We start from the raw sequence: 18,745 nt of genomic DNA on the forward strand, positions 1-18,745 counted from the left end.
AGGAATTAAAATTACGAGCTGTTGACTTGACTTGCCCAAGGTTACAAGAAAAGCAGAGGTGGAACTCAAAAGCTTACAGTCATTATAGCTCCTCCACTGCTAATGCTTTTATTAAATTGGGTTTTTTCGCACCATGCCTGTGGCATACCCAAAGATGCAAGACATAAAAGTCCATGAAACTCGTAGCTGTCATGACTATATGGCTGCCATTCATTTATTATACACCATCTTTTAGAAACAAAGATTTCTCTTCGGTGTTCTGTGTCCTGGTTTACACCTCACTCCTACTGACATTTTATTTTTGCTCATCTTGTTTTCCCTTTATAACCACCCCCATTCTTTACTATAAATAATCTTGTATTATCCTTTTTTAAGTCACTTTAGATTACTTTAAAAATAAATCAAGTGTCTAGATTAATAATGATTTTCTTGCACCTTTCAGAAATGCAAACAAATAAAGTTAGGAACAATTTTTTTCTTCCTGAAGAGACACCAAAAAGTTTTGCTCACCTAATTTTAAAACCTTGAACACAAAACACAGCTTTACTTAAAGACAGGAGAAAAATGAAAGACAGTCCAAAAAAGAAAGAGAAACATATTAGAGTGGGATTCTTAAACTGGTCCATCTAATTGCTACCTTCCAAAAGGCTACGTTTCAAATTAATGGTTCACAACTCTCACTTTTCAGGTATAATTATCAAAATACTAATCATTAAATGCTAAATAACGTACAGAAATGGCCAAAAGTTCTCTACGTAAAACAGAGAAACCACAGAACTGCCTTAAAATACAAAGAAAATATTTTTATTTGTATAACAAATATTCTAAGAAATGATGATATAATAAAATTAACAGAGTTGATGTGATGTTGAGACACAAATAGGTATGAAATGCTATTGATGATTAATCATTTTGCTTCATCCAACCTCCCATTGATTATTTTAGAGAGCATCTCTGGTGTATTTCTGACTGAATTTTAAGCATGATGTATCCAGGTGATTCAATTAAGAAATCTTTGAAAGAATGGTTCCTTCCATTAGTCCTCATTAACTCTTTTTTTTTTCTTTTTCTTCTTTTTCTCTGGACTCTGAAAATAACGAACAAGAATGCTTTTGAAAGACCTGTAAATGTATGAGTGATTAAAAATAACTTTTCCTCATAAAAAGCAAAGTAGGTCTATTCTATTTCCCTGGAAAACAAGTTTGGAGCAAAGACTAAAATCTAAAAATATAAAACCACCTTTATCATCTGTACCAAATGATATTCTCTTCCACCCTTAACAAAAACCCATTTTGCAATAAGGTTCTAGGTTTAGGAAATGGCCCTTTATAATATAAACACAACAATGTTGCTGTACTTCCTCATCAATGAAACCATTTTTTAAAAACTACCTGTTCATTTCTAATATACAGAGTAGAATAAAATATAGAAACCCTGCCCATGTCAATAAAGTATTGGTAATTAAAAACAAACATACAGCAATTGCTGTGCTGGTGCATGGTTCTTCTTCAGAAAGCGGTTCTTCTTTAATGTGTTTCTTTTTGTCCTTTTTCTTCTTTTTCTTCACAGATGTCTCCTGTTCTTCCACCACTTCTACTATATCTTCTTCTACTTCTACTACTTCCTCCTCTTCTTCAACTGAATAAGGTTAAGTGTAAAATACTACAATTAACATTGCATCAGACTTCTCTCCCTCAAAACCCCTCTGAGAGTCTTAGTTTTTTCCTGTCATTCAGGTCAACTATCCAATGTTTATTACATAATTTTACAATTGCAAAGGTCCTTCAAATATCTACCTAGTATACTACTACTAACTTTACAAATGATAGAAAGCTCAGAGAAGTAAAATTCTCATGATCATGTAGCTATACAGAGAGATCAGGATTAAAACAAATCATCTAATTACCAAACCCATTTTTTGGGGGAGACTAGTCAATTATATTAGAAATGATTAATAAGAGTTTGGAGTTAGGAGACTTAGGTTTATCCAACCTGTTGAAACCCTGAGTAAGTCATTTAATAACCTTTATAAACTCAACTTCCTCATCCTTATAAAATTTAGTAGTGTCTATCTCACTGGTCAATTTCTAGGATTTAACGATTTAACACATGAAAATTTATGCAAAATGCTTAGCATGAATGCTTGGCACATTAGAATGAGGACTTAATAACTGGTTGCTATCATTAGAAATTCATTGATCAAATACTTACTTAGTACCTACTATATGCCAGGGCTTGTTCTAGACAACTAGATACAGCAAGGTACAACACAGACAAAAATTCCTGCTTTTATGAATCTTTTACTTTAGTAGGAGAATGGAGAGACCAAAAAAAGAAAAAAAGATATGCTATAAAATATTTTACATAGTAAACAGTCCTAAGGATAAAGAAGAGGAACACTGAGGAGGGCAATACATGTGGACATCTTAGACAGGATAGTCAGGCAGATACCTAAAAGAGGGAAGGGAGGGGACTTCCCTGGCGGTCCAGTGGTTAAGACTCCACGCTTCCACTGCAGGGGGCACGGGTTCGAACCCTGGTCGAGAAACTAGGATCCCACATGCCATGTGGCCAAGGAATTAAAAAGAAATAAAAATAAAATAAAAGAGGGAAGGGAGTGAATTATGCACCTATATTGAGGGAAAACATTCAGGTAAAGAGAAGAGCAAATGCTATGGTTATTTTAGGAAAGAAGGGGGGTTGGCAGGTTCATGGAATAGCAAGGAATCCAGTGTGGCTGGAGCAGAGTGAGCAAGGAGTAGAATTAGATCAGAGAGCTAATGGGGGTGCCACTGTAGCTACTACATTAAAAACAGCAGAGATGGGTATAAGTGGTTCAGTTCTAGATACACTTCCGAAGTAGAATTAAGGGACTTCCCTGGTGGCACAGTTGTTAAGACTCTGCGCTCCCAATGCAGAGGGGCTCGGGTTTGATCCCTGGTTGGGGAACTAGATCCCACATGTGTGCCGCAACTAAGTGTTTGCATGCCACAACCAAGGAGCCCACCTGCCGCAACTAAGACCTGGCGCAGCCAAACAAAAAATTTTGTTTCTTTTAAAAAAGTAGAATTGGGGCTTCCCTGGTGGCGCAGTGGTTGAGAGTCTGCCTGCCAATGCAGGGGACGCGGGTTCGTACCCCGGTCCGGGAGGATTCCACGTGCCACAGAGCGGCTGGGCCCGTGAGCCATGGCCGCTGAGCCTGCGTGTCCGGAGCCTGTGCTCAGCAACAGGAGAGGCCACAACAGTGAGAGGCCCGTGTACCGCAAAAAATAATAATAATAAAAAAATAGAATTAAGAGGATTTGCTGCCAGAATAGACTTGGGTTATAAAAAGAGTCAGTGCTAAAGGCCAAAGCAACTAGAGTTGCCATTTATAAGATGGAGAATATTATGGAGCCACAGACTGGGAGTGGTAAGGGTCCAGGAATGTTAAGTTTGAAAAGCTTAATGAATATATGAGTAAAGATACAAATCTGGAGTTGGGTGTTTCAAATGTTACTGATGGGTTTAGGGATCTCTTTATTGTTGTTCAGTTAGGAAATAGTCACTTAAATAAATAACTTGTTTATGTTTTCTTCACCCAGAGCAGGAGACCACATTTGCTGATAGTACTTTTTTTTTTTTTTTTTTTTTGCGGTACGCGGGCCTCTCACTGTTGTGGCCTCTCCCGTTGCGGAGCACAGGCTCCAGACGTGCAGACTCAGCAGCCATGGCTCACGGGCCCAGCCGCTCCGCGGCATGAACCCATGTCCCCTGCATCGGCAGGCGGACTCTCAACCACTGAGCCACCAGGGAAGCCCTGATAGTACTTTTGACCACTAAGCTATTTAGAAACCCAAAATTATATCAGTCATTGCTTTAATGCCTTTCTTGCTAGACCAGCTGGTAGGCACTCAACACAGGTGCAGCTAATAAATGGGGGAGCTCACTTATCAACTCTGCAAGAGAGCCTAATTCACTGGTGAGCACCTATTAAATATTATCACTCTGTTGGCAGGCTACCCAGTTATTACTCTAGTCCTTTCCATGTAACAGAAACAATGACGAAAAGTACTGCTGCATCAATTCTATGCTCTACTATAACAGAAATATTTCAAAAACTAATTTAGAAACCACATACCTTTTTTCTTCTATTTTAAGCTGATTCTCAAAATAGTTCACATGGTAGAAACTAAAGTTTTAGTACACTTAGTATAATCCTACATATTCAAAGAGGCACTTCTCACATTCCTCTATGAAACATGATAAATTTAACAATATCCTAATTATTCCCAGAGAACATGATGGTTTATTAAAACACCATTAGCTTTCAATATGGATGGTTTCACAATAAAGTTCAATGGTATGTACTTTCCCAAGATTTATGAAGTCTGTACTTCTTAAGGAATAAGAGTATAAATGACATTAAAAAGAATTCAAACTAACCTTTAATTTTAACCTTGGCTTTTTTGGCCTTCTTTTCAACCACTTCATCCTCTTTGTCTACCTGTTCAATCTTGCGTTTTTTAGAATAGGTTGGCAGTGTGGAGTCACCAGAAGGATCGTAAGTCTTCACTTCACTGAAAGAGCCACAGAATTTTAGAAAATCCCTACAAATGTCAGTAATCAAATAATTCTAAAGAGATTTAAAAGGAAACGTCATTAGGTAATACTTACACAAGCATACAATGCTGTTTCATTTTAGTGGCTTTAGGGCAGTTTATGAAAAAGTCTCCAAAAGGTAAAGAGGTGTCAACAGTAGGTCACACTTCACACTTCAAGAGAAGTGGTGAGCTAAATGAATTGATTTAGTAATCAATGTAGTGACTATAGTATAGAAAAATAGTCAATCAGCATAGGGGAAAAAATGGAGGAAACCTCTTTATACCAAATGATTACACTAGAAAGTAAAAACTGAACCAATTCGAGTTTTAGAACACTGGGCAATTCAATGAAAAACAAAACAAAAACCCTAAATCAAATTTAATACAGAATACTCCATCACAAGATTCCAAGTGGCAGAGGAACAAGAAGGGATATATATGGATAAAGATCCCTTGAAACCCAAATGTTTGCTTTTGTTCTAACAAAGTAGAAAGAAAAATTAAAGTACTGCGTGCCAAAAATGTGAACTAAACCTCATAATTGGTGCTTTAAGCACACGTGTTTAAAGTCATAAGCATAATGGCATGGGAACATTAAAAAATTGTTCAAAACAAGCTAAGGGGGGCTTCCCTGGTGGCGCAGTGGTTGAGAGTCCACCTGCCGATGCAGGGGACACGGGTTTGTTCCCCGATCCGGGAAGATCCCACATGCCGCGGAGTGGCTGGGCTCGTGAGCCATGGCCGCTGAGCCTGCGCGTCCACAGCCTGTGCTCCGCAGTGGGAGGGGCCGTGACAGTGGGAGTCCCTCGTACCGCAAAAAAAAAAAAAAAAAAAAAAAAAAACAAGCTAAGGAATGTTCTATTAAGCTATCTTGCAGGCTCACAGCTGTTAACTTTTATAGGTTAAAAACATTTATAATTTAAGAAACAAAGTAGTGACTAGGTTCTCCTGGGTCTCTCCCAGATATATGTGTTATTAAACTTTTGATTTTCTGTAAAAAAAAAAGAAAAACAAAAACAAAAACCAAGCCCAAAAACAAATATCCACATTTTTTCAACTAAACACAACAAATTAGGCTTTAAAAATTACAAAATACATGGTCATTGTAGAGATCTTAGAAAATTCACAATATAAAAGTAAATGTTAATTAATGCCCGTAACTGAATACATTTGGTTTCTTTTCAGAATCAAGGAAAACAATTTTTATGAATGTATATACTAAAACATATATCTAAACACATATTTATAATGAGATGTTACTATATTGCTTTCCCTGCCCACTTATAAGATTTTACTAAAGGACTGTAAGAAGTCCTAAAAGCACAGTTTATGGATTAATGACTAGAAATGTTTTTAAGGCTCTTGACACATACCGTCAATCTGTTTTCCACATTCTATTTCTATCATCACAACCTCATCAGTATTGAACATTATCTCAAATAGTAACAAAAACACCTCTCCCCACAAGTATCTTTTGTAATTTCATAGTGAGGTCTGAATACTTATCATGGCTCTTAGCCACTTATAGACTTTTTCTTTGACTCTCTCTTTTTTTTTTTTTTTTTTTAAAAAACAGGTTTCGGGCTTCCCTGGTGGCGCAGTGGTTGAGAGTCCGCCTGCCAATGCAGGGGACGCGGGTTCGTGCCCCTGTCCGGGAAGATCCCACGTGCCGCGGAGCGGCTGGGCCCGTGAGCCATGGCCGCTGAGCCTGCGCATCCGGAGCCTGTGCTCCGCAACGGGAGAGGCCACAACAGTGAGAGGCCCGCATACCACAACCCCCCCCCAAAAAACAAAACAAACAAACAAAAACAGGTTTCCCTGTGGCTTAACTCTGAATGGACTTTGGTTTTGATATATGTTATACTATATAGGAACTATGAAGGAAAAATACTATCGGAAATGAGTAAATTAAATATTAAGGAAAAAGGCCAAAACAAATATATTATGTGTACTTATTGCACAACGTATAAATGTGTGTATGACTAAAAACTAGACGTGAATATGGAAAACTGTAAATGGCAAAGAAATAAATTAGGGGGATACTTAGTTGTTTTAAACAACAAAAAAACTGTCAACAATTAACATTTAAATAAGCAAAAATTGTTCATTCATTTTCTCCCAAATGTACTCACTCACCTTTTATGTTCATATTTTTCCGCTTTTGCTAATGCCTTTCCTGTTCCACTTATTTTCCGTATCTAAGAAAAGAAAAATTATTAATAGTTTTCTAAGGCATAATCTCTTTATAATATATATGGTAGTATGTCAATTCTTTGTATATATTAGGTAAACTGTTAACAGCAGGCACAAAAAGAATATATTAGACATACTAAAATGTATCATAAAAGTAAAACTGGTTAGCAAATGAAATGAAAAAGTACATAAACTACTCGTGGTTTATTAACTTTTGACAGGTAACACTTCTGCAATATGCAGGATGTGATTCTTACCCCTCTATCTTCCAAGGTTCTCAACCTGGCCTCTAATTTGGCTCTGTTCTCAACTCCCATCGCAGAACTGGAATCTTCACCAAAAGCATCATACCGGATGGCCAAAACAGTTTTGGCTGCCAGCATCCGAGAAATCTAATAGAGAACTTGAAGTTAGAGGCATTCAAACTATACTCCAAGATGAGATGTAAAAAATTCTCTCAATAATTTATTCATGAGAACACTACAGATGAATCATTGACTCTACAATTCACTCTAGGACTTTTTAAAAATCAGGAATTACAAAAGTATTGTAAACCATACAACTCAAGCCACTTATCTTCTATTTGAATCTTTGCCACAGTATGATGGCTAACTGGTTATATACACAACCACCATTATTCTGTTGGATGAAAAGATATTGTAGTAGCTTATGTCTAATACTAGCTCAAACCATTCTTCCATCTTCCTTTAGTTTCTACTGTGTGACATTAGTCCTACACCATGAGATCATCCAGATTAAGTATAGCCCTCAGCCCCCGCAAGCTTAACTAACATTTTATTTTACTGAACCCTTTATCTCTCTCATCACTCTGCTCTGAATTTTATAACATTTCAATTCCTATTAAACTATGTATCCTGTAAAAAGCTTCCAAGTACTTTAAGCCTCAGTTTCCTCCTCTGTAAAATAGACACCTACAACTCATAGGGCTATTAAGAGGATTCACCAAAGTCCTATCAAGTGTTAGCACAGTGTATGTGCTATTATTTTTTATAGGTCATAAATATTGATGTTAAATTGGTTTCCTGCCACACAGAAAACTTCTTATGTGTCATCCCTGTCCCCACCAATGGGTGGAGTCTAGAAAAATAGTAACAGCAAGCAGTAACCCTTTCTTCTAACCTTTTCTTTCAGTGTACGTAAGTGTTTATTTAAAGAATTCACCATTCTCTATTTGATGAAAAAGAAACAGTAGGAGGAAAATGGTTTGGAGGAAAAAAAGGCCTACTCCAGGAAAACTGTAACTGACCTTTCCTTTGTGTTTGGGACTTGTCTGGCCTACAAGTGAAGCATGATAAATGAGACCATACTTCGGGGTATCTCGTCTAGACTTGAGGGCTCTGAAGAGTGCCTTTTCTGCTCCAAGAATCTGAACTGTAGAAGCTGCATGTTTGGCCAAATTCAAAAGAGAACCTTCAAAAGAAAAGAAGTAGTTACCAGGAATGTACTTGCAAGTATTTGAAAGTTCCATGTATTAAAAAGACCTATATTAATATTATAGCCACCAGAGTAAATAAAAATCTGATATAATACAGGATTCTATAGTCTGGAATTACCCCAAATTCCTGATACCTCAGCATTTGTGACTCATCCATTAACACCACAGGCAGAGGTCTGTGATGAATGTCTATGACAAATTGAAGGTTACTTGTTCAATTTTACTTATTTGCCTGAAGAGGTGGTATTACTATTTCACATTTCATTAGCATACCGTGGGAGAGATAAAAACACACGTATTCACAAACACCACCCAATCTAGCCCCTATTTTTCTGAGATTTATTTTAGACACCAGATATCCTACTACTATAGATATGAAAAAACATACAGATAAATAAAGTGAAAATTTAGTATTAGGACATCTCAGTAGATCTATGTGATAAACTTCTTACACTTTATTTACCCCTTGTTTAAGATATGGATGAGGAGGATTTCCCTCGTGGCACAGTGGTTAACAATCCACCTGCCAAGGCAGGGGACACGGGTTCAAGCCCTGGTCTGGGAAGATCCCACATGACGCGGAGCAACGAAGCCCGCACGCCTAGAGCCTGTGCTCCACAAGAAAAGCCACCACAATGAGTAGCCCCCGCTTGCCACAACTAGAGAAAGCCCGCAGGCAGCAACGAAGACCCAATGCAGCCAAAAAAAAAAAGATATGGATGAGGAGATATAAGCACAATAATTAGGTATTAAAGTTGATGCTTTGTTAGATGTGCTGCACTGATTTTCTGTCACAAAACATCAATTAAGAAAAAAAATCTCTTTCTCTTTTTTTTGGCCTGGCCATGCAGCTTGTGGTAGGTATCTTAGTCCCCCGACCAGGGATTGAACCCGGGCCCCCAGCAGTGGAAGCGTGGAGTCCTAACGACTGGACCGCCAAGTATTTCCCCAGAAAACATCAATATTAATGCAGTTGCTCAACCACTAATTACATGTTTAAAATTCAACAAACATACACTCGCCTTCAGGAAGTTGTAGTAGTAACATCAAAGATCACTGACCAAAGATCAACGTTAACAAATATAAGAATGGAAAAGTTTGAATTATTGTGGGAATCACCAAAATGTGGCACACAGACATGAAGTGAGCAAATGGTGTTGGAAAAATGATGCCAATGGACTTGCTCTACACAGGGCTGCCACAAACTTTGAATTTTTTAAAAAAGCAGTATTTGTGAAGTGCAATAAAACGAGGTAAGCCTATACTAACTGATTTCATCCTCCTGCATTCATCTGGTTGTTCTAATTAACCATAACAAACTTTTGACAAAGGACCACAAGTGTCTCAGAAGAGGCAGTGACTAAAGATGCCTTCATTATCCGAAAGGAAATCAGGCATACAAATAAAAATCATCATTGAACACCTTGGCCTTAGTCCTCACAAATATACCATTTACTTCTATTTATTACCTAGAATTACTTTAATAAGTGTAGTTTAAAGATAAAAGAAAAAAATACCCTATCTAGAAAACAACAACTCTCAATACCCATGTTTACAAATTACATTAAAATCCTCACCTGCATGGGCAATAAGCCGTGCTCCAACTAATTCACCAACCATGACTGTAACGTTGGGTGCAATGGCCATCATTCTATTTTGCAGATATTCATAGAGCTGGGTTCTATATTCGGAGATTTCAATCACCTAGTGTAGGGAACAAAATGAGTAAGTCATAAATGACAAGAGTAAAAACAGTGTAAAATTCATATGTCTAAAACATCGGAGTCCCAAATTATCACAGAGCAGTTGTACAACCCTGGGAAAATTAACCATTTCTTACCTCAGTTTCCTACAAAAGGGCTGTTGTGAAGATCTTATAAGATAATGTATGGAAACAAGCTAATACACTGCCTAAAAATAATGTTAATCAATATTACTGTTATTTTAAAAAACTCCAAGGGCTAGACATTTCTGTCATCCCCTGTGATTCTCGTATAGTTATCTTCAAATGAGAGGGAGAAAAAATACAGGCTATAAACATAAAAGTTAAAATTAAATAATTGAAGCTATACTTCTCTGCCTTTTTAATGGATTTATTATTCAGATAATGCTAACAATATAAATAAGACAGTACTCTTTTTTTTTTTTTTTTTTGCATTACGTGGGCTTCTCACTGCTGTGGCCTCTCCCGTTGCGGAGCACAGGCTCTGGACGCGCAGGCCCAGCGGCCATGGCTCACGGGCCCAGCCGCTCCGCGGCACGTGGGATCTTCCCGGACCGGGGCACGAACCCGTGTCCCCTGCATCGGCAGGCAGACTCTCAACCACTGCGCCACCAGGGAAGCCCAATAAGACAGTACTCTTAACTTCATTTTAGTATATATTTCCCCCTCTAAGTATAAATCAAGATGGCATCAGATGAGGTAGTGACTGAACACCCTCATATTTATTTATCAGGTGAACAATACATTTAAAAATCATCATTGCCATCAGAAATTACAGAGCTGGTACCACCACAACTAGTTTCTCTATGTGTATAGTTTACCTGAGTGCAGAGATGCAGAATGTTGCAAATATCTTCTTCTGAAACCTCTGTTCCCATAGATATCTCTGCAGCTGCTTTCACTTCCGCTTCAACCTCTTCTGGCAGTAATTCAGAAAGTGTGGCCGAGGCATAATTCTTCCTATCGCCTATGGAATGTTTGCAGAGGATGAGGGAGAATCACTCTTCAATAAATTATATAAAATCCACCAAATAGTCAAAAAAAAAGTAGAGATAAGCCAATGAAAAGGATGCCTAAACAAAACAAAAAGCGAACAAGTTTGACCTAGTAACTTTCCTCATATAAAGGCTTGATTTCTCTCCCCACCACCTCCCTCCAAAAAAATATAGATAACAAAAAAACCAAAATACACCATGAAACAGGACTTACAATACTGTGATAGACAATTTGTAGCTAAGGTTATACTGAAGCTAGGGCCATGAATTCTTTTTTTTTTTTTTTTGCGGTACGCGGGCCTCTCACTGTTGTGGCCTCTCCCGTTGCGGAGCACAGGCTCCGGACGCGCAGGCTCAGCGGCCATGGCTCACGGGCCCAGCCGCTCCGCGGCATGTGGGATCTTCCCGGTCCGGGGCACGAACCCGTGTCCCCTGCATCGGCAGGCGGACTCTCAACCACTGCGCCACCAGGGAAGCCCCCTAGGGCCATGAATTCTTAGGGGTAGTAATATGATAATATAATATGAGCCAAGTAACTCATATTTATTAACAATCCTCACGTTCTTCTACTAATATTGCTGTACTAATAGTATACAACTTAACACTAACAGTATAGACAGCAATACTATTTTTAATATTAATTACTATTAATATATTTCAGGATACCCCCAGTCCACAGTTGTCCTTATTAATGGTAATTTCACTGAGACACATTAACCATAAGAAGCCATTTCCAGAAAAACCAAATTAGGGGCTCCCTGGTGGCGGAGTGGTTAGGAGTCTCTGCCTGCCAATGCAGGGGACACGAGTTCGAGCCCTGGTCTGGAAGATCCCACATGCCTTGGTGCAACTAAGCCTGTGTGCCACAACTACTAAGCCTGCACTCTAGAGCCTGCAAGCCACAACTACTGAGCCCGAGTGCCACAACTACTGAAGCCCATGCGCCTAGAGCCTGTGCTTGCAACAGAAGCCACCGAAATGAGAAGCCCGCGTACTGCAACAAAGAGTAGCCCCCACTCAGCACAACTAAAAGAAAGCCTGTGCGCAGCAACAAGGACCCAACGCAGCCAAAAATAAATAAATAATATACATATATTTTTAAAAAGAAATATATATATATATATATATATATATATTTTTTTTAAAAAGAAAAACCAAATTAGAGAACCATGTTCTCTGCTGCACAGGCCATCGAAGTCAAAGTTACTTTTTTCCTGAACTCTAACAGATATTAATATGGCTACACTCCCCAAACCTGCAAGACATAATAATCTCTTGGAAGTTTAAGAAAAAGAAAAAAACCCACTGTAACTCATGTTTTAAATGAGTCACAGTGAAATAAATAAATAAAAATAAATTGCTATTTTCAATGCCTTAAAGGATCAAGTTACTTACCAACTTTCTGTAAACACTTGCAGTATGTCAAATTATCTGAAATAATTTTTCCTAATTCAGGGAAATGCCAGCCATACCATTCTCTACACCGCATAATGTAGTTGTTTAGTTCTTTATCTAAGTCATCTAACAGGGCTGCAGTAGATTAAAATGAAAAAGAAAATAGGAACTTAAAAGGATTTAAAAAAAACTTGTGATGAAATATATTTACTATTTAACCATTGTCAAGTGTACATTTCAGTGACTCACATTCACTCAGAATGCTGTGCAACCACCACCAGTATCCATTTACAGAACTATTCCATCAACCCAAACTGAAACTCTGTACCCATGAAATAATAACTCCTCGTCCCCACCTCCCCAGCCCCTGGTAATCTCTTCTACTCTCTGTCTCTATGAATTTGCCTATTCTAAGTACCTCATAAGTGGAATCACACAATATCTGTCTTCTTGCCTGTGGCTTATTTCACCTAGCATAACATTTAAAATTCATCTATGTTGTAGCATGTATTAGAACTTCTTAAGGATGAATAATATTCCATTGTATGTATATATCACATTTTGTTTATCCATTCATCTGTTAATGGGTATTTGGGTTGTTTCCACCTTTTGGCTACTGTGAATAATGCTACTATGAACATTAGCTACATAAGTATCTGATTACCTGCTTTCAGTTCTTTGGGTATATACACCTACAAATACAATTGCTGTTTAAAGGGATTTTTAAAATTGGAAATCGTTAAGACTTTGATGTCCAAAAATCACCCAATGACATGGGAGAATGACCTATTATATACAACTACAAGTGAAAAAAGCAAAATAAAACACAACACAGATCCCACTTATGGTTTTATCATTTTTCATGGAAAAAGAGAAATCAATCAGTTTACATTAATAGTGTAATCCATATTATCCAACTAGTCAAATTATAGTTAGTTTTTCCTTTCTTCTATTCTGCATTTTTCAATTTACTTTACTTACTGACAGTTCTAGCTCATCTCCCTTTTCTTCCTCAACAATTATAAAAGATATAATTTTAACAGCAGGAAAAAACCACAACGAAGAGACAAACAGATTAGCCCTCACATGTACTATACTTACAAATTGCCTGAACAATCATTGTATCCACTTTGTCAGCACTAAATTTCAATCTGTATCGGGACAAGCTGGGGAGAAGGGGGAAAAATATACATCACTAAAAAAAAAAGCATTTAGGAAAAGCATTTAATTAACATCTTAAAAAAACTTTTACCAGAATCCCTGTCCTGGAGCTATACTGTTTACCTTTTTCCTGCATGGGAAAATCAGCTAAATAAGAATACAATATTTAAGGTCTAAAAATACACATTTAAAAAGAAAACAAGTACATCTGTCCTGCTATAACTTACATTTCTGAAACATGAATTAATTTATGAATGATAAATAGGATAATGCTGTGCAGCTCAAACCATACTGGTTCACATATGATTTTTGCAGCATATTTAATGCTTTATGCCACTGGAAAAAAAAAAAAGTACAGCACTGTAACACCTGAAAAGAAGAAAGCCATGTAGGAACAATATTATACATAAGGGTTTCTTAATCTTGGCACTATTAACACTGTGGGCCTGATTATTCTTTGTTGTGGGGTCTATTCTGTGCACTGTCGGATGTGTAGCAACATCCCTGGCCTCAACCCCAATTGCCAAATGTCTTCTGAGGGGTATCTGATTGCCCTTGATTGAGAACTACTGCTGTGCACAATGCCAATTAATCTTATTTTATTTGTTCAAAGGTCCAGACCTTTGTTTACTGTAGTATATCTGTAATATAAATTTAACATGTCCTTTATTTTTTGGCTGTACCGGGTATTAGTTGCGGCACACTGGACTTAGTTGCCCTGCGGCATGTGGGATCTTAGTTCCCTGACCACAGATCAAACCCGAGTCCCCTGCATTGCAGGACGGATTCTTTTTTTTTTTTTAGCAGCACGCGGGCCTCTCACTGTTGTGGCCTCTCCCGTTGCGGAGCACAGGCTCCAGACGCGCAGGCTCAGCGGCCATGGCTCACGGGCCTAGCCGCTCTGCGGCATGTGGGATCTTCCCGGACCGGGACACGAACCCGCATCCCCTGCATCGGCAGGCGGACTCTCAACCACTGTGCCACCAGGGAAGCCCTGCAGGATGGATTCTTTACCACTGGACCGCCAGGAAGTCCCTAACATGTCTTTTTAACTGTTAATTTTTTTAGGGTTACAAAGTTACTTAGGTTTTGAGTGGTTTACCCTTAATCCTATTTTTATTTCACAAACCCTATTATTGTAGTGCAATTTCAAAGAATGCCAAGTTTTTCAGGATTATATTTATCACAGTATAGCAGAAATTCCTGGTCTAATGGACCTCTGGTTAAACATGACAGGTTAATGCTTTTCTTTGCCTCATAAAAACTCAAGAAAAAACTCAATAAAACAAGCCACACACACAAAGCAGAAGAGAAGATCATTAGCAGATGAGAAAATTCAGGGAGATGGCAAGTAGATGGAATGGTAGCAAATGATTTAGGAGATGTAAAAGAGAAAAGAAAGCCCAAGAATTGTGGCATCTAATACTAGAGAGGCAGAGAATGCCTATCATCAGGTTTAGAGCCCAGACAATGGAGCCAAACTGCCTGGGTTCAAATTATGGCTTCATCACTTACCAGCTATACAGACTTTGGGCATCAAGTTCCTCATTTGTTAAATGAGGATACTATCACTACCTTCCTCATAAGATTCTTGAGGATTAAGATAGTATTTGTAACATACCTTGAACTGTGCTATATAACTGTTTATTAAATAAAAATAATAAGACTATTTTCCAGTAAATCTCACCTGTGTGCCAACCCAAGACACATGGCTGCCATTTCACGTGGTTCTACCCCAGGGATTAATCCATCCATCTGTGAACGGATTCCTCTCATAAGTTCGTTAACAAGAGGACTATGGATACAACTGAGATTCAGCTTTTCCTATAAGAACAAGAACACTTGTATCAAATAAAGAACTAAACTTTTCCTAAAATTATTTAAATACTAAAATAGCATTGATTTAAATGTATACATTTCTCAGTTTCATAAAAGCAGTTTCTCGTGTTTGTGGGAAGAACACTTGAATATACTATTGGTAGAGGTCAAAATTGGTATAAGCTTCCGGGAAGGCAGCCTGTCTACACGAATCAAAGCCATAAATAGATAAATACAATTTAACCTAGTAATTTTGTTCTTTTTGGTGGTTTGAGGGATCTTTTACTACCTTATTTAGCCTCTTATAAAAATTATAAAGGTAATACACACAGAAGGTTTTAATCAATAGTACTCTAGAGAAGGGAACTGAATGAAAAGCACAAGTTCTGGGCCTTAGGCCTTTTCCCTACTGTTAGGATCCCTGAAGTACTTCCAAATCTATACTAACGTTAATGTATATGTGTATACATATACATAAATCTTTATAAAATTTAAGTTTTTACACACCCCAGGCAAACAGGATGAATCTGTTCTGGACGCCTTCATTTTTTTCACTTTGCAGTGTATTTGCTAACTCCATACAAATTTACAGTTCTATTGCATCAAATGCAAACAACAAGCATGTAAAATTGTGTATGTTGCATCACATTTAAAGAAAGAAATATTTAGTATGCATACAAGAGACAACCAGTGTTTAAGTTTTGCAAAAGGGGAAACTGAGAAGAAAAAATTAAAGGTATTCATAATCCCACCAGCCAGCAACTTGCTGTCCCATGTGCCTTTCTGTATGTTTATTATGCTAAAATTTAATGTTTTTAACAGGAAATATAAACTAAGACTTGTGGGCACTTCAAAGGATGAAGATAGACATTGATATCACTGAAAACTTCATTACCTGACGGTATTAGAAATAATCTATCCAAACGATCTTATTTAATTCACAATCCTACCTCAAAAAAAAAAACCCCTCTAATCTCTTCAGCACTTTCCTACCTCCAAACACCTAGAATTGATCCTTACTTCAAGAATGAGAGAACTGTAAATCAACTATACTTCAACTAAAAAAAAAAAAAGAAAAAATAAAAAGAATGAGAGGTATGTTCATGAACTTGCACTGTAATACCTACTGTAACTATTGAAAATCAAAGTATCGCAACTGGGATTTCCCTGGTGGTGCAGTGGTTAAGAATCTGCCTGCCAAAGCAGGGGACACAGGTTCGAGCCCTGGTCCAGGAAGATCCCACATGTCACAGTGCAACTAAGCCCGTGCATCGCAACTACTGAGCCTGTGTGCTCCAACTACTAAAGCCCACGTGCCTAGAGCCTGTGTTCCTCAACAAGAGAAGCCACCGCAATGAGAAGCCCACGCACTGCAACAAAGAGTAGCTCCCGCTCGCAGCAACAAAGAACCAATGCAGCCAAAAATACATACATACATACATACAAAGTATTGCAACTGGCCTCTAAAATTTTCTGCCTTGCATGTTTGGGAGTCTATATATCCAGCCTTTCTTTCCATTCTCACTTTATGTTTAACCTTAGCAATTCTACTCCCTACTAAAGTTTTCTAATAAACACATACAATAAAAAAGAAATGTGATTTATGTTGAAAGGGAAAAAAATGTCACTAAACAAAAATATGCCAGGATATACATAAAGTGTTATCATTTGGGGCATCACTTATATAACCTTAGTTTTGATAATCATATTGGAAACCAATTATTATGTAGCGTAGGGGAAAAAGATCAAGTATTCAAATCTGAGAACTTATGATAAACAACTCATTGCAAAGGCTAGGCTTTGCAGTCTTTATGCTGTATGGTGAGCTCTGATCAGCAGGCATAAAAGAAAATTATAACTCTACCTTTATGACGCCTCCTAGTTTAGCATCAGCTACAGCCAGGGGTTCATGGGCTTCTTTAACTATTTTCTTCAGAACTTTCTTCAGCTGCTTATTGATTTTGCCCTCCATCAGAGCTGTGAATGCTTTTTTAGGAAGAAAAACAAAAGAGTTAACTCAAAACTTTAACTGTAAGAGCTTAAGATTTTATTTAAATTTTATAAATAAAGAAAAAAAACCCCACTTCTTTTCAGAAGAGCTGAATTTAATATTACTTCTGAAGTGAAATGATAAACGTTACACATTTCACAATCTCATCTGATCTTCCCACCCTCATTTCCACTCCAGAACCAGGAGTTAAACCAGACCCAGCATTCCTCTCTCTATGTCACACAATCCTTCTGAACTCAGAACTGTAAGTTGTTAGAAACAATCTGTTTTGGAATGATAAATTGATTCACTCTCCTGTGTCACTATAGACCGACTGGCCTGATTGTGAAATACCATAAAAACCCTGTCAACCCTGTTTACACTCCTGTAAAAAGGAGTGTATTCATTTTGAAGGTTCTGCCACAGTTTAAGTATGTCCGAGTGGAGGTCTTACTTTTGCTAATCCTTGATCCAGATGTGTCAACAGGCCTCTAACTTAAAACCTCCAGCGATTGAGAACTTACTACTGAAGGCAGCCAATTTGAGTTGGAGGCTGTTTTCATTTTTGGCAAGCTCTAAATGTGCTACTTTATAACTCTCACCCTTCTTTAGACCTATACTTAGATCCTTTAGACCCACATGGACTAATTAATACTAATGCCTCTCTACTTGTCTGGGTTTTGGCTGAATTTAAAGTATGCCTGGCAGGAAGTCTGTCACAATTTCTAAGGTCAGGCAGCAGTTTGTGCTTAATCAGCCAGGTACTTGCTCTTTCCTCCTTGGGAATTCAAATTCCCAATCATTTGAATTTCAAGTGCATTTTATCTGCTATCTGGAAGATGAAAGGTGAGGACAAAAACCACACAGATCTTACAGAGGTCTCTACACTCTAGGAAGCTAAGATTCAAGCTACTTTTGTTGAGTTCTAACAGTTTACATATTGTAAAGCATTGACTCCTTTCTAATATACATTTCTGTAATAATTGTATTTTCCTTACAAGTGTTTAATCTTTTCGAATTAAAAGATTTTATTCAATGTCCTGCTTCTAGCTCTCAATCTTTCCTATCATTTACTCACACTTTAACCTAGTGTTCTCCTTTAAGATTTCTTAAAAGTAAAAAAATTTCTACTCTAGATCCATTCTAACATTCACAAACATTTAACTTCCCTGTTAATCACTCTTCATTATATGTATTTTAAAAAGATGGTACACAGAGATGGTGACAGGGATAAGGGGAAGCTGAATCTTTCCTCTTCTCTATTAGCCACTATTCAGCATCCCTCAGCAGTCTTCTCCCTTCATCCAAATTTAGGCTGGCTCTAAACTTTACTGTGGCTGTTTGTAAGATGTGAAACTTACAAGTCTAACCAAGAGTAAAAATAAACCTTGCTATGCAAATGGCACATTTTAGCTGCTGAAACCACTATAA

At 37.7% G+C, this 18,745-nt stretch overlaps 1 protein-coding gene across 1 annotated transcript; it reads right to left on the minus strand.

Moving 5' to 3' along the window:
* Nucleotides 1-782: 782 nt before the first annotated feature.
* Nucleotides 783-17,296, minus strand: NOP58 (NOP58 ribonucleoprotein; the record flags this gene model as incomplete). Its single annotated transcript, XM_079709879.1, has 12 exons — nt 783-1,087; nt 1,478-1,638; nt 4,426-4,559; nt 6,720-6,781; nt 7,034-7,168; nt 8,044-8,207; nt 9,810-9,936; nt 10,777-10,922; nt 12,346-12,480; nt 13,447-13,511; nt 15,194-15,330; nt 17,189-17,296. The coding sequence occupies 12 exons, from the start codon at nt 17,294-17,296 to the stop codon at nt 1,037-1,039; spliced, it is 1,425 nt and encodes a 474-aa protein (XP_079566005.1). The 3' UTR covers nt 783-1,036.
* Nucleotides 17,297-18,745: the final 1,449 nt, after the last annotated feature.

This window comes from Hyperoodon ampullatus (genome assembly GCF_949752795.1).
Source record: "Hyperoodon ampullatus genome assembly, chromosome: 8".
Classification (NCBI taxonomy): domain Eukaryota; kingdom Metazoa; phylum Chordata; class Mammalia; order Artiodactyla; family Ziphiidae; genus Hyperoodon; species Hyperoodon ampullatus.